Source organism: Chionomys nivalis, chromosome 11 (genome assembly GCF_950005125.1).
Source record: "Chionomys nivalis chromosome 11, mChiNiv1.1, whole genome shotgun sequence".
Classification (NCBI taxonomy): domain Eukaryota; kingdom Metazoa; phylum Chordata; class Mammalia; order Rodentia; family Cricetidae; genus Chionomys; species Chionomys nivalis.
This window is the reverse complement of record NC_080096.1, coordinates 63,726,188-63,742,072: the sequence shown is the minus strand read 5'-3', so window position 1 is coordinate 63,742,072 and position 15,885 is coordinate 63,726,188. Positions and strand designations below refer to the sequence as shown.

At 39.9% G+C, this 15,885-nt stretch overlaps 1 protein-coding gene across 12 annotated transcripts in view; it reads right to left on the bottom strand.

Moving 5' to 3' along the window:
• Positions 1–1,217: 1,217 nt before the first annotated feature.
• The window catches only part of Mpdz (multiple PDZ domain crumbs cell polarity complex component), a 153,655-nt gene continuing 138,987 nt past the window's right edge, over positions 1,218–15,885 (bottom strand). For 11 of the 12 annotated variants that reach the window (XM_057784818.1, XM_057784820.1, XM_057784816.1 and 8 more), the window contains 11 exons: positions 15,603–15,686; positions 15,265–15,458; positions 13,110–13,257; positions 10,309–10,395; positions 9,033–9,123; positions 8,119–8,162; positions 7,291–7,413; positions 6,100–6,204; positions 5,426–5,538; positions 4,367–4,490; positions 1,218–2,495 (listed from right to left, as the gene is read on the bottom strand). In XM_057784818.1, the coding sequence (XP_057640801.1) occupies positions 2,349–2,495; positions 4,367–4,490; positions 5,426–5,538; positions 6,100–6,204; positions 7,291–7,413; positions 8,119–8,162; positions 9,033–9,123; positions 10,309–10,395; positions 13,110–13,257; positions 15,265–15,458; positions 15,603–15,686 (1,260 nt within the window). In that variant the 3' untranslated portion in view covers positions 1,218–2,348. The remainder of the gene's footprint in view (positions 2,496–4,366; positions 4,491–5,425; positions 5,539–6,099; positions 6,205–7,290; positions 7,414–8,118; positions 8,163–9,032; positions 9,124–10,308; positions 10,396–13,109; positions 13,258–15,264; positions 15,459–15,602; positions 15,687–15,885) is intronic. The other variant, XM_057784817.1, reaches the window with a different exon arrangement.

Here is a 15,885-nt window from a genome sequence, read left to right as displayed (position 1 = left end):
ATGTCTGTTAATAGCAGCTCAGAGTTTCTTGTTAGACAAATACAGTCATAGTAGCTCAAGATATAAAAATACATTATTAATTATCTAGGGATTCCTTTATAAAGCACTGCCAACTGGTAGCTTAAAACAATGTTAAGTTTATTTTCGGAGGTCAAAAACTTGAAATCAAGATGTCCCCTTAAAGGGCTTCCTAGGAATGGATCCTTGGTTCCAGGCATGCCTGGGCTGATATCCTTGTTTGCTTCTTCACAAGGCCATCTTCTCCCACACGGCTGAGTTGTCACGATCACAGGAAAGGGCCCATCCTAATGCAGTCTGGCTTTAACCACACTGGCAAAAAGACTGCATTCTGAGATTCAGGTGGGTATGGACTATTAGGGCAGCATTAAGACACACACCTGGCTGTTTGTTTTCTGGGGGCAGGGGTTGGGAGGGTAGTACCTCAACATATTATCTCAAACATCAATTTGATTGCTTGACTTTTTCCCAGGGCTGATAATAGTGTCCCCAAACCTGCAGAAGTTCAGCATCCATAGTATACCAGGCAAGGATTCAGTCATACCTTTGCAACAGAGAGTCATTAAAAAAGATGGTCAAAAGCCTATAGCTTATCAGAAGAAAAAGATGGATTTGGCTAGGCAACCACCTCAGCTGACAAGGACTGCCTGAAGATTTGTTGCAGTCTGTACCGATTTTGAGTTTTGTATGGACTACTCATAGGAAGGTTATATAAAAATATTTTCTTATATTTGAGAAATTAACTCATAGCTTGTCAATGGAATGAGCTATCATTTTACAGAGACCCAGTGAGAGAAAATGCACTCTCACTAGCTAATTTGAGACAGAACCCAGAGACAGCTTTCTTGCTCCGTTCTCCATCCAGTCTTGCCTTGATCAGGAAGATAAATTCCATCTGAAGCATTTTAGTGGTTTATAAACTATATAATAATACAATATTACTGCATTTGTAGCATCTTTGAAAAATGAGAGCAGAACACTTCTCTTCCTATATCATCCTCCTCAGCTCCATGAGCAGCCTTTGACTCTCTGGTGTTAGAAAACGCTGCGGAGGTAAAAATATTAATGCTTGCACAAGGAAGGTGTCTAGAGTTCTTTATATTGCATGTATGGTGAGACTCAACAATTTAAAACAGTAAATCCTAAACAATACAACTTTCCCCCAATATGAAGAAGAGAAAAAGCACCGACTGTTTTGTTGTGCACCACAGAAACTTATTTATTCACTTCACATTTACACAAGGATGCTTATAATAAAATATCTGTACACGACTCCTGCTACAAATATAGATAATATTCAAAGTGACTTTATAGATTCTAATGTAGGAGTTTCACGCTCTAAAATGGAACTGAACACATAATTCTTCACCAGTTGTCTCAGTAAACAGCTCCATCTGCTTCCTTAAACTATTGTATTAGAAGATGTTAATACACGGCAATGAAATGAACTTACGTTAACCCCCTTAATCTTTCTGTCAATTTATTAATGGCATAAACCAAAATAATTACTAACATACTGCCTTTTTCTCTGTCATTAGGATCATTACTAATGGGAAACAATAGCACAGGACACTAATATATTTTCAATGTGGTATCAGTCTGTTAGGTCAGCACTAGGTTTTGGCTCTTTTCTGTCTTCCATGACTAGATGGTTGTCTTCTTTCAGAAGAACCACAGCAAACACAGGGGAGCATCATTATTTTACTTATAACAACATGAAAATACAGCAGGTCAAAATGTGAAAATGAACACCAGGATGTGTATTAAACACGGTTTTGTTTTAAAGCTTAGTAAGACTGCTAAACGCTAGCAGAAAAATATTTATTAGACGAAGAAGATCCACTGTGTCACAAAGTTCACAATTTTAAGAGTAGACGATTCAAGATGATTGTGAACATTTTTTGAGGGGGATGGACAGCCGGACTGGGGCACTTTTCTAAAACTCAAGATTGTCTTTTTTTTTTTTTTTTTTTTTTTTTTTTTTTAAACTTTTACGTTTTATCTGAATTTTCTGAAGCCATTTCTCTTGTCCAGCTTTGGGTTATTTTGTTTTCATAGTACCAAGATGAGCATATAATAATTTTGTCCACATGACTAAAAGTTGCTTGATATCTTCAAAACAAAAATGAGGTTTACTGATGCAAATATCCCTTTCTTTGAGTTTAGGACAATGAAACGGGAGGGGAAAGGAAAAACAATACTCGGTTGTCAGGAACAAAGCCCTAAATGTTTCTCTCCCTCCTTGTATTTTCCCCAGTGAACACAGGATGTCCACATGAACAGTTCCACTCGGTTACAGTAGGAGGTGAGCACCTGGCTCGGCAGTCAGTTCAGGAAAGAACCATGAGGGTGACAGTGCCTTTGGTCCGTTTAAGGATAGCAACTGCTTCTTCATGGGTTACTCCTTCTAGACTCTGCCCGTTGACAGCAATGATCTGATCGCCTCTTTTTAGACGCCCGTCTTCCGCGGCTGCTCCCTGCAATTATAAAGTAGACTTGTTTACTTGCGAAAGAATTCAGCCCACACAAAGAAAAAGAGCTGAACAAGAATGCAAATTGCTCTGCATGTACACACACATTGCTCCCGGCGCCCTATACCATTAGGCGTGATGAACACACACAAAAGAGGTCTTTCTCCAAAATGGTTTTAACGCTGAGATTCCAATCTGGGAGTGAATTTAGCAGTCAACAGAGTAGCTGGATTTTTATTTATTTATTTATTTTTTGGCTGTTTAGCACAGCAGTTGGTAGCAACTAAAATTAATAAAGAATATTTGGGCAATTGCCTAGTAGGAGCGATTTCATAGAAACAAGGACTTTCTATCCATAAAGACCCACAGTGGGACAAAAGATCAGTGAGGAACAAAAGCAGCTTTATCAAACAAAGCTATAGACTCCAGAATCCAAGATTTCCAGACACAGAAAGCTCACAATGGAGGCTGACCAGAGCATGGTAAAAGTGATGATTTCAAAGCCATTCCAGGACTGAGGAAGACGTTGCTTGTGCAGGACTTGTCCAGGATGGATGAGGCCCTAAATTCCATTCTCAGCACATATCCCAAACATGAGGCCCCAAACCACTGCTATTTGTAATTTTTTTGAAGCGTTGGAAAGCAAGACTGCTCAAGTTGTCTTGATTCTTACTGTAAGGGTGGAGAGATTCTTCCTATTTCTATAGGACCTAAATAATTATGATTAAACACAGACATCCGATTTAAAAAAAAAAAAAACTCCATCTTAAGGCATGCATACAGAAGATAATTATGCAATTAAATATAAGATTAAAAATATGGAAAAGTTAATGAGGAGGGTATAATGATGAAATTCTTAAAATATGTTCTAACTAGCGTGCCTTAAATAAATCATTCCTAGGCCGAGGAACAGGACTGCATGGTTCTTCTATTCATTGGCAAATGCTGCCTGTATTTTTGGATATACCAATCACTTCAAAAGAAATCTCACAAATTAAGCCTACAGCTAGCTTGTCACAAGAGCAGCACTTTAAACTGGTTGAAAACAGTAGTATTTTTCTAAAATAATAGAAAGAAAAATTCCATAAAATAAGGGACCCTAGCATGGAATCTTTGCAGGCTGACATTCATTTGTTCTTTTATGCTGTTAATGTGAGACTCTTAGTTCTCTTCGGCAGAAAGCAGTGTTCAATTTGTAGTCTTTGAAAATGATGGGTCTTAACAACACAATATCAACCATCATATGTATTTCCATTATTTTATAGAATTCATCAAAATAGTCTTTATTCTAAACATTCTTAAGATAGGTTAGTAGATGACCACAACTATATGCAGAGTTTTTCTTTCAAAAGTAATTGAATCTCTTGACTGAGAATCATGCTTTATCGCAGATGACAGGTCTGCTCATCACTCCTTGAATTTAAAACACGTTTTTCTTTTCATTTAAACTCACAAACGCCCTAGCTAAAATGTGATATGCATTTTTTTGTGTTTTTCTGTACATACTTTATATTTCATATGTACAAAAGAACACAGAGGAAAACATGTCAGTCCTTGACAGTAAATATATTATGAAAGTCCGTTTTCATAAGATCACCACATACAACTTGCTTTCAAATGAAAAGGATAGGCTTAATTATTTTATATATTGCTGAGTTTCCATGGAGTTTCAATTTGAGCTTATTTTCCTCTAAACGTAACTAAACCTCAGATTGAACAAAAATATTATAATGACCTGTTCCTGCATGGAATTTAGAAAGAAAATATCCATGTTAACCATTTGGCATCACCTCAGGTCATAAACTAATAAGCCAGCTGCTGACCAGTGTTAATTAATGTCTAGCAGGGAACAGAATGGTTAAAACTTGAAAGCTTACCTTTGCAAACACTGTTTTAACATAAATTGGTAAGTCTCCATGAGGGCTGCCATAACCTCCCACAATGCTGAAGCCTAAGCCATCTGGTCCTCGGTCAAGTGTGATAGTCTTACACTGTGGAGGTCTATAGAAAAGGAAGAAAAAGAGAGGTCTGCAGCTAAACACACACACACACACACACACACACACACACACACACACCATTACTATCTGTGCCTTCTGTATTACCTGACTCAAACTACGGAACAGAAATTCTCATTCTTTAATCCGTTTCCTGGGAGAGGAGAGGGGGAAAGCTTAGAGGACCATAATGGAGAGTCATAAATGATGGTCTCAACTTCAAAAAGGAAAATTAACCATGAACAATGTAGGGGCAGCAGCAAATAATTTGAAAATTCAAATAGGCTACTCTTTATTCTTCCTCTTTTCTAGTGCTTTTACATTTAGGATTGCTTCCCAATAAATTCAATGTTTTCAGTCAAAAGTTCAATCAATAAGAGTAAGATGTTCTCTCAAAAACAAAACAAAACAAACAAACAAACAAAAAAAAACAAATCAAAACTGAGAACTTGGTAAGTATAGTACGGTAAACGGTTGTCTGTAATCTACCCATCTCTGACTGGGTAACAGTCTGTCTTCTAGCCATCTCTGACTGGGTAACTGCCTGTAATCTATCTGTCTCTGACTGGGTATCGTCTATCTTCTACCCATCTCTGACCAAGTAACTGTCTTTAACCTATCTATCTTTGACTGGGTTGGTGTCTATAACCTACCCAACTTTGACTAGGTAATTGTTCCTGATCTACCCATCTCTGACTAGGTAACTGTAATCCACCCACCTCTGATTAGATGACTGTCTGTAATTTCCCCACCTCAGACCAGGCAGTTCTTACCCACCCCTGACTCGCTGACAATGAAAGCGTTGGCACCTTCTACTTCTATTTCTCCCCTTATTTTATATCTGTGTGGGTGTCAGATCATGTATCAGAGACTGCATTTGTCTGGAGCATTTGATTTGAAAGTAAAAAGCGATAAACCACCGATAGAGTATGTGCTCACCCTAAATCATCCGGAAATATACTGCTTGATGTTAGCCCAGTGAAAGCGAGACATGGATTGGCAAGCTCTTGCTGGTGACCCGTGACCACACTCACATCTCCTCCAGCAACCACCTGTGTGTGGGCAAAGTGAAAAGATAAGAACATATGTTCATGCGGCTTAAGAGAACCCAAAAGACTTTTTCTCTAAAGAAAAAACTTGGCATAAAATGAGTATTTTACTGCCTACTGAATCAAAGAAATGATTAAAATATTATTAAAAAGAAAGGAATTTCACAATGTCCAGACACCTCTTAACTGTCCAGAGAGTAAAAATACCCTAAATCAAATTCTACAGTTTTCTTTGATGTATATAAATCATGACCTCATGTGCAATTATTTTTCAAAGATCTTTAGAAGCCATGCCACTCACCAAGCACAGAAAATTCCAACAATTAATCAGTGGTTGCTAAGGCCCTGCATTTTTCCCTTTAGATATAAAATGAGAAATAATGAAGGCATCAGGATGTAATGTTACCAAACATGTTTCATAATGCTTCCTTGGAGCTCTCATTTTCATCACTGATGTTCAAGGGATATATTAAATAAAATAGTGTTAGGAGACTCAGTCAGTTTTATATAGCACCAGAGCTCCTGTGTCCTCAGGCTGAGCAGTGCTGGGGATAAAAGCCTTACCTGCATTTCAATGGAGCCAGAGGCATTTTTCATTAAATTAACTGCTTGTGTATGAGTCATCCCTTCAGTGGATGTGCCGCAGATGGTTACAATCCTATCCCCAACCTGCAAGACAAAGAGCCACCATGCAGAGCAGGGCTGACAGGCTAGCAGTCTTCTCTACCACTCACAGCACACCTGAGTTGCCACCCACTCCTGAAATATAACCTAGGAGACCACTAACTCAATTCTAAGAAGGATGTGCTACAGAGGAGTTCTAGGGGAGAGAGAGTGAGGAGAAGAAAGTCACGTCCCTGGTCCTTCTTTCTCCTGAGTAAGACATTACTTCTTATTAAAATCATAAAGTATCAGTGTTGTTGGAAGCCAGGTTTTCTCTGGACATCATCACTGTGTTAGATGAGACTATAAGTCAGAGGTTGGCAAACAGAGGGCAGCAGAGCAAACCTGGCACAAGGCCCACTGCAGTTAATAAAATCGACTTGGAAGACAGCATGCTTACTTGGCTATTTCACAGGGCAGAGCTGAGCAGTTGCAAGAGAGTCCTCTGCCCCAGTTTAAAGTGTTCCTGACTCTACGGCACCACGGTGGAATCAGTTTCTCAGCTTCCATCATAAATTTAGAAGTGCTAAACTACTCACTCCCAAATTTGAGGTTATTTAACTAAGATACGATTCTCCTGGAGACCTTGTTTGCAGCTCAGGCATTAAAGATTTTCCTCCAGAGTCCAAGCTGTTGAAGCAGGGCCTGCTGGCTCAGCAGGGCTTCCAGCACTGCCTCACACTAGGACCATCCCACAACCTTGAAGCAAATTCATATGTTCTATAGTATTTAAAATCATATTTGCATTAAACTTCAGTAAAATTTTTAATAAAATGAAGTAAACAACATCTTTCAACAATGGTCAAGTCAGCACTTAAACCAGTAAGACACATACAGGAAGCGTCCCTCTGTCCTTGGCTCTGAACACACCCTTTTCTTTTTAATGTGCTCCACGGTTGTAACTGCCTTACCATCTTGCACCCGATCACATCGTGTTCCCTTTTGTTCTTCTTTATCTTTCAATCCATGAAACTCAGCCAAAGCTTCACTATTTACAAGCAGATTTAAACCCCAGCCATAGGAGGTTGGATGGAGAAAGTGGGAACACTGGCTAGATTTGCAAGGGCCATTATGGTTAGCAGAGAAACTTACTCGGAGTTTCTGGGTTTGAGCCGCAACACCGTTTGGATGCATCATTGCAATAAATATAGGAACATCGCCAAGTGGGCTGCCCACTCCTCCAGCAATGCTGATCCCCAAGGAGTCAGCAGACCCCTGCCATGGAACAGATTATGGTCAATGGAGTATTTTAAACTGACCTTTGCTTGTTCTCTGATACACAATATTCTATTGCCAGACAGGATCTTCTAGGTATGATGGTGGAAAATACTTCACTTGACACAAGAGGTTTACAAAAGCAAGCATCTGTTTGGGAAGTAAAGCAATCAACACATGCTAAATTGTGTTGAGACTGATAAAAGGCAGGAAAACTCAGGAAGTGAGAAGACAACAATGTGCAGAACCAGACTTAACACCTGACTTTGAATGTGGGCCTAACACTTTCTAGTGCAAGGCATGGAGTACATTCATTGTTCTTGACAAAGCTCTCGGTCTCACAAGGGCATTCCATGAGTATGAAGCATCCAATGTTTAGGATACTGCGCAAAAAGGATCAGCAAATCATGCCCTTATGTTCTCTCTTTCATGTTGCTATTAGGCCATATATTCTAAAGAAAGGCCTATTCATCAGCAAAAGAAATGAGAGGAAAGGAATTATTTTTTGTAGGGGCAGAATGGTACCACTTTTGACAGTATAGAAAATATAAATAAGGACTTTTCACTGTATCTAAGAAATCTGGCAATGATTGAGTTGTATTATTTTCACTACTTACAATGTACATATGTATATTTCAGATGGGCACTGCAAAAATGTTCAGTAAGAAAATAAAAAGAAAAATGTCTTGGAAGACAGCACATTACCTTCTTTATTTCGACTGTTCTTAATCCCTGAATTTCCGATGCTACTGGAAAGGCAGAAGCAGATAAAACATAGCTGTTAAAACATTTTTAGGCTTATTGCCATTTTCGCCAAAGCATGGAGCTGGATGCACTGCATGGGCTATCTTTTCTCCAGAGGGGGCGCTGGTTATCAGCAGTGCACTGGGTTACATCCAGTTCACACAGAACTATGTCCCCAAGGGAAAAATGTGCGTGCCATCCCATTTCCCCTCTCATTTCAGCTTGGATTATGTAATTGTACAATCTACTCTGAATGAAATGAGAACAGACTATGCTTTGGAGAGAAAATCGCTCACACAGCTGAGAGGAATAGTTATGGATGAGTTAAAAAAAAACCTATGCACTAAGTGTCTAAATTTCTAGAATATTAGTCACACTGCAAATACAGACTGCCATATGGCGAGTTTCTTCAATTTAAAAAATTCCCAACCAATGCATCAAGCCAAAATTCCTCTGCGACATGATTTTATGTAATTAAAACACAGGAGGATTGTGTTATCTTTTTCCAAAATTTTTGTAGTCTTAATGAAAAAATAAGGCCATGCTTAGTGGTATTTTCTGATTTACCGGAATTACGTTCAACACAAAAAAGGAACAAAATCAAATAAACTACTCTGCTTGGTAAGGAAAAAATTACAGAACCTTGATAATAATGAGACTTTAACTTGGAAAGCAAATGTAAGCGAGAGAACTGCCACAGGGCATGCCTGCATTTGCTCGGGATTTTGGCCAGTGCACGTTTATATCTCCATCAGGGCATGAGATGGTTTGGGGAGAAAATCGGCTCAGTAGTAAATAAACAAACAAAAAAATCGGTGTCAACAGCCAAAATTCAGAGCAGTATGCTTCATGCATAAAATGTTAACCAGTCTTACGTGCGTTCTTCTTTGCGTTACTCTCCAGTGACTCAGATGCGTTTACTCCAGAAAGGGGAAGAGTGAAGGACGACAGGTTACCGTCACTCACCTAAAATACGGAGCCATTATTACAGAGAGCTTTGGGAAACTGAAATTCTCCTAAGTCCAAAATGTTTCACTATTCTCTGTGCTTCTCTCATCTCATAAGAAACACATAAACCACAGTGACGTTTGGGAATTTTAAGGGCAATGTAAGGTAGTTATTATTTCTTTTTTTTTTTCTGTTTAAGGAATAATGATACAAACAATTGAAGATGAAAGGAGAGTTGAAGTCGATTTCAACCTATGTAAAATTTTTAGTTTCACATAATATCAAGACTCTCCTCGAATTCAAACAACTACACATCAGCGAGGGCCGAAAATTGTAACAAGGGCCAGTGGGCTGGAATCTAATGCAGATATTAGGGAAGTTAGTAAATGTTCTTTATGAACAGACTCATGAAAATGAAATTCTGTCATCAGAAGATAATACTGTAGAAAAAACTTGCCAAGAATCAAATCATTCATTTATTATATTTGTGTGTGTGTGGGGGTGAGTGTGCACGTTCATGTATGTGTGCTGGGGGGCGTGCATGAACACGTCAGCATTCCTGAGTGGAGGCCACAGGTTTACCTTAGTTGCCATTCCTCAGGAGGCATCCACCTTGCTTTCTGAGCCAGGGATTCTCACTGGGACCTGGAGCTGGCCAATGTGGTTAAGCTGCCTGGTCAGTAAACACCAGCTGACATTACCAACCCAGAACTGGGATTGAAAGCACCACAAAAACTGGTTTTCATTTGGTTCTGGGACTTTCACATAAGTCCTCACACTAACTCAGCATACACTATCTCCCTAGCTCACAAATCAAGCTATTTTAATATCATAGTTCTATAAAGAAGATGGTTGACAATCATCCACCTGGAATTTTCCAGGTTAATACTGATTGATGTTCAGTTGACAGTATCTTAAAAGTGTGTCACCTTGACTGGATCTGCCTACACTGATTAGGTAGCTAACTTTGAGACTGTGGAAGAAGAAAGCTGGAAACAAAGCCCCTCCGAATCACTAAGAGCCCTCAAGGCCCAGTGGCCGGCCAGCCATGTTTCCCTTGCTCTTCACTGCCAAACACTACACTCAGTTTCATATTGCTGGAGGGCTGGACCTGTGTCTGGGAGCCTGCGAAGACTCTCGGGGGCATCTCTGAGTTCCTCTTCTCCCATGGAGTGGTTTTGTTCATAACCCACATGTACCCACCTGGCTGCTTTGAGAAGGCCTCCTCTCTGAGTGGAATGGACCCGCTTTGACTCTTCCAACTTCCAGGGTTACTGTGCCTAGGGAACACTAAGGGAAACAGTTTATGAAAATGTTAAAATTCTATAATCATCTTTAGAAAAACACGGTTTAAAACTAAAGGCATCTTCCTTTTGTGATTTCCATAGAAATCCTTTGTAAATAATGTTTTTTAAACATTTAAACTCATGAGAATAATAACAATACAGTAGCCATAAGTGTCCATCTCAGCGTTGCATGATTTACATGGAGATCCTTCTTACTTTTATTTTTTTATTTTATTATTATTATTATTTTTTTATTTTTTATTTTTTTTGGTTTTTCGAGACAGGGTTTCTCTGTGGTTTTGGAGCCTGTCCTGGAACTAGCTCTTGTAGACCAGGCTGGTCTCGAACTCACAGAGATCCGCCTGCCTCTGCCTCCCAAGTGCTGGGATTAAAGGCGTGTGCCACCACCGCCCCGGCGAGATCCTTCTTACCAAGACAAACAGGAGTTGAGAATTAAGTAATTTCTCATGAAACACTAAGACTATAAGGGCAAATGAATGAAGGAAACTCAAGAGTTTAAAATACAAACCAAAACTCCCACACCACTACCCACACAACTTACGTTTCCCTTAATAGAAAAGGTACTCAAATAATCCAGTCAAATTTCCTTGATGCATGGTAGTTTTTTTTTTTTTTTAATATTTATTCATTTATTATGTATACGGTGTTCTGTCTGCATGTGCATCTGCAGGCCAGAAGAGGGCACCAGATCTCATTACAGATGGTTGTGAGCCACCATGTGGTTGCTGGGGATTGAACTCAGGACCTCTGGAACAGCCAGTGCTCTTAACCGCTGAGCCATCTCTCCAGCCCCTTGATGCATGGTAGTTAAGTGAACCGATTCTATAATACTTAAATAAATACGTTATGAGCTGACACTCAGCAAGAAATGCAGTGGAGTCCAATAATAACGAAAGTAGCACAAGGCGGTGTCTGAGATCCAGGGCTTTTACAGTAAATTTTCCTATTATTGCAAAAACACTTCAATAAAATTTATGTACATACATATGTTATTTGTATATTTAAGATCGACTCTTTTAAAAATAAGAACAGGAACAAGCTGGAGCAAGTGAAACATACAATATATAAATGCAATGGTTCTCATTGTGCACAGCCTGACTGTTGTTTTTTTTTTTTTTTTTTTTTTTGGTTTTTCGAGACAGGGTTTCTCTGTGGCTTTGAAGCCTGTCCTGGAACTAGCTCTTGTAGACCAGGCTGGTCTCGAACTCACAGAGATCCACCTGCCTCTGCCTCCCAAGTGCTGAGATTAAAGGCGTGCGCCACCACTGCCCGGCCAGCCTGACTGTTTGTAACATGGCTGGTTGGACTGACTTTAAAATCATTTATGTTATCTCAACACCACCTCTTCCTTTCTCTTTCTGTAAGATCTGTCTTACACAGAGCTAACAGACATTCCGAATTTATATCCAATATGAAGCTATTCTTCCTCAAAAAATTCTATAACTCCAGAGGCTAGGCAGGTGGGTCATCATGAGTTCCAGACCAGTTTAAGCTACATAGTAAGTTCTAGGATAGCCTAGGCTACACAGTAAGATCCTGTCTCCAATACCAATCCCCTGCATCCACAGAAAGAAACAATTCTGTTCACTTTCTTTGGATGACTTTAACGAACAAGAGATTGAACATGTGCTCTGTTAATAACTAATGATAGCTTAATGCAGGTGCCAGGCCCTATCCAAACCATAGAGGTTAAGGAGCTCCACCTTAAAAAGGTCTCTAGCAGGCCACGCTGAGAGGTTCCCATGACAACACAGGCCCAGAAGCCCTAACAGCTCTGGCGCCGACACAAATACAGGCTCATGGTCACTCAGACCCAGATGTGGGGAATAAATAATGATAGTGTTTTCAAGTCTGTGCTAAATTAAACTTCAGGAGAAAAACACATCTGGCAAAGGAAAATGCAGTAAACAACACCTCACTTATAATAAAATCTCCTCTAGAGACAGGAGCGCTTCCTAACAGGGAAAATCTACCTCCCACAAGTCTTTTTCTAATGAATATTCTGCACTTCACAGCTTATTTTCAGGATGACTCCACCTCCCAACAGAGAACCGTTCCTTCTGAGGAAACCCGCTTCACAGTGTGAGCTCCACGTCCCGCTGAGGACGGGAGCCTTCTGTCACAGTGACCCTAATGTTGGTGCAATGGGAGAGTACTAATTCCCCTGCAGAGCACGGGGATGACACACCCAGGGCAGTTTGACATTAACTCTGAAATACAGCAACAGTGTTGAGTCCAATGGAAGTGGGCTACATACTGCCCTGTGGGAAACAGAGTGAGATTCTGCCACTTGGTGTCACGCTCAATACAGTTCTGCCGTGTTGAGAGGGGGTTCAGGAAGGGTCTAAAAAAGAAAAGCCAGAAAACATGACCTCCTGAGATGCTGTGGGGGCCCTGGTGGCCTCCTAATGCCTTAGAGGAAAGACTTACCGTAAACCAAGTTATAAGGATAAATCCAGAAAAAAACATGGAAGAACAGATGTTAAAAGTTTTGTGGTCTGAATATGTATTCCTCTTTTAATATGCACTTTAAAAACATGCTAAATTATTTCAGGTATTTGTGTCATGAATTCTAACAAAGTTATTAGGCAAATATGCAACAATATAATAAATGATTGTAAATTGACTATTTTATCTGAGATGACTAATAATACAGACAGTTACTATACAAAACTATGTTTGCTACTTTATTTCTACCTTGAGCAGGGCAGCAACTGCTTCCTGAGTGGCATTACGGACATCTTCTCCGTTCACCATTAAAATCTGGTCCCCCTGCATCAGTCTCCCATCAGCATCTGCAATGCCTCCTTTGACAATATCTGATACAAACACCCCGGTGTCGTTCCTGCAAGCAACGGTGGACTTCAGCATCAAGACTGGCTCTCAGCTGCAATGCAATGCTTATTTAATCAAAAGTAGTTATTCTAAGCGACAGTTTTATCCATGAGGTTTTATAGTTTTGCACAATGCTGGGGTAGCTTTGCCAGAATATGAGAAATAACAGTGAATTATATCTTAAAAGGGAATTTCATAAATTGAAAGTCTCTCACGGCATATCTAGTCTTCATCAGTTATGTACTATGAATAAGCTCAGCAATTCTTTTTTCATGGGCCATACACCGAGAAGAGGTTAAAAACAGCACCGAGGAGTCAGTGGCACTGAGCGCATGGCTTTTTCCACACCACACTGAATTTTTCTATCAGCAGTGCCCTGTACTCATGTGGGCATGCTGAGGTTACCATCAATGCCATTAACATTACTGAAAATACATGACAGATATGCACTACAAACTGAAACTGTTACTTAGAGTAAACCACAGTTTACTATGATGTCTTTAGGTCATTGCATATAATATAGTTAACTTTTACATACAAGTAGATTTACTGAAAACAAAAAATCTTACTGTTTCACAAAACTGAAAACAAATCCCTGGAATTTTCTATTAAGACACAAATATAACTGTAAATAGGATTGTATGGTAAAAACAGAATTGCACAGGAAGACTTCAAACATATCATCTGACCATATAATTATTCCATCTAACCATGGATTTTTTTCCTTTGAAATAAGATGTTAGGACTAGATGGTCTAGTTACGATTTATTACCAGAAGGTTGTATAGTGTCTGGTCACCTAACAGACCATAGCAGCCTTGCATCTGACATGAGAATGCAGGCGCTATGTCCCCCAAAGAGCCTACTTTTCCCAGACACACTTCCCTGAGAGCTGAGCAGCACTTTCTCTATGCACTAAAAAAAAAGTTAGGTCTTTGGTTTTCTATGAAACAAAACAAAACAAAACTGGCAACTATGCCTTTGAATTCCAATACAAAAGTGTGGCTGCTGACTAGATAAATACAATTCAGAGACGGTGCCTCACTGGAAGGCTGCTCTGACACGGGGGCTTGTGTGGACTAAGGACAGCTGGTGGCAATGTGGGGCTCCTGCAGCCTACACAGAAGCTGATTCTGAGTTCTGATTCATCTGCTTAATTGTTTGATAGATTCTGTTCCTGATAGTCTTTTAACACACAAGGAAGAGACGCTTATGAAACTCACTATTCGTTAATATTACTTCTATAAACATTGGTTAATATAAAATATGTATTAATATTCTTTAAATACTATATGTCAATAATAAGGAACTGAATTAAAGTGCACTCACTAATCTTCTCTGATGTCCTACTTTATGCTTCCAGTCTTCTGCTGGTGGCACATGCCTTTCACCATGACCCTTGTCCCTAGACTCTCTACCCTCTGCCTCCTTTAGCAGAGCAACTATCACCTTTTCTTGAAATCCTTCACTTGCCTGACCTCTTTCTTAAACAGGGAACTCTGTTGGTCCCTTTCATATATTCCTTTCTAGCTCCCCCACTGGGCCTCTGTGACTCGCAAGAAATTCACTTGCTACAAGAATTAAGAGTTTCATTCATCAGAGCATGATTTTAAAAAAATTAATTTTTAAATTTGTATTATTATTTTTAGTGTGTGTATATGCTACTTGTATGTGAGTATCAGAGGAGGTGAGAAGAGGGTGTAAAATCCCCTGGAGCTGTAGGTATAGACAGTTGAAGTTATAGACAGTTATGTGACCCTCCCAGTATGGGTGCTGGGAAATGAACCCAGAAAATGAGCCAGTCACCTTTCCAGCCCTGGAGGAGGAATTTTCTGAGGTCAAGACCTATTTCTTATTTAACTTATCCTCAGGATGTAATGTGTCTCTTGCTGAAGACTCTCTAACCTTCCAACACACTGACTTACAATGTCTACAGTGACAGAAGGCATGCCATCAACACATTCGATTAAGGCTACAGTCAGTTTCAAAAGGGCCCTGGGTTAGTTCTCTCCACATACCTCTTGCCAACAATACTCAGCCCCAGGCCTTTGCCTGGCCTCTTCTGCAGCTCAATGGTGAAGGTGTCACACACATCCTCCTCTTTGTATGGGGCCTCATCTCGGTAGAGCGTCAGGCGTACTCTCTGGGGAGTCTGTCTCAGGACATTGATTGCTTCATCATGTGTCGCCTTTCTCAGGTCAATACCGTTCACCTGTAAGAAACAGGGGGCTGAGAGTGAGGAGCTAGGTGCGATGGGTGAAAGGGGAGGAAAGAGGAAGAAGGGAGAGAAAGAAGGAAGGAGAGCCCATCAGCCATGATCTTTACTTTCCACTCTAGGTTAGATAAGCACTTTTACCTCTAAAATCTGGTCTCCAGCCCACAGTCTTCCATCTTTACATGCTGCCCCCTCTTCATAAACTTCATGGATGATAATAGCACCCTAGAGCCCAAAACATAACACACCCATGTGTTACCCATTCTCCCTAGGAATGCTGAGAAGATAGGAATCCAAGGACACTGTACTTTGTAGCTAAATGGGCACGTACTTGCTGGATCCATATGTAAGCCACACATTACAATGTAAGAAAACATCTAACAATGTAATTTTTCTTAAAAGATTGAAAGAAGTATATGCTTTT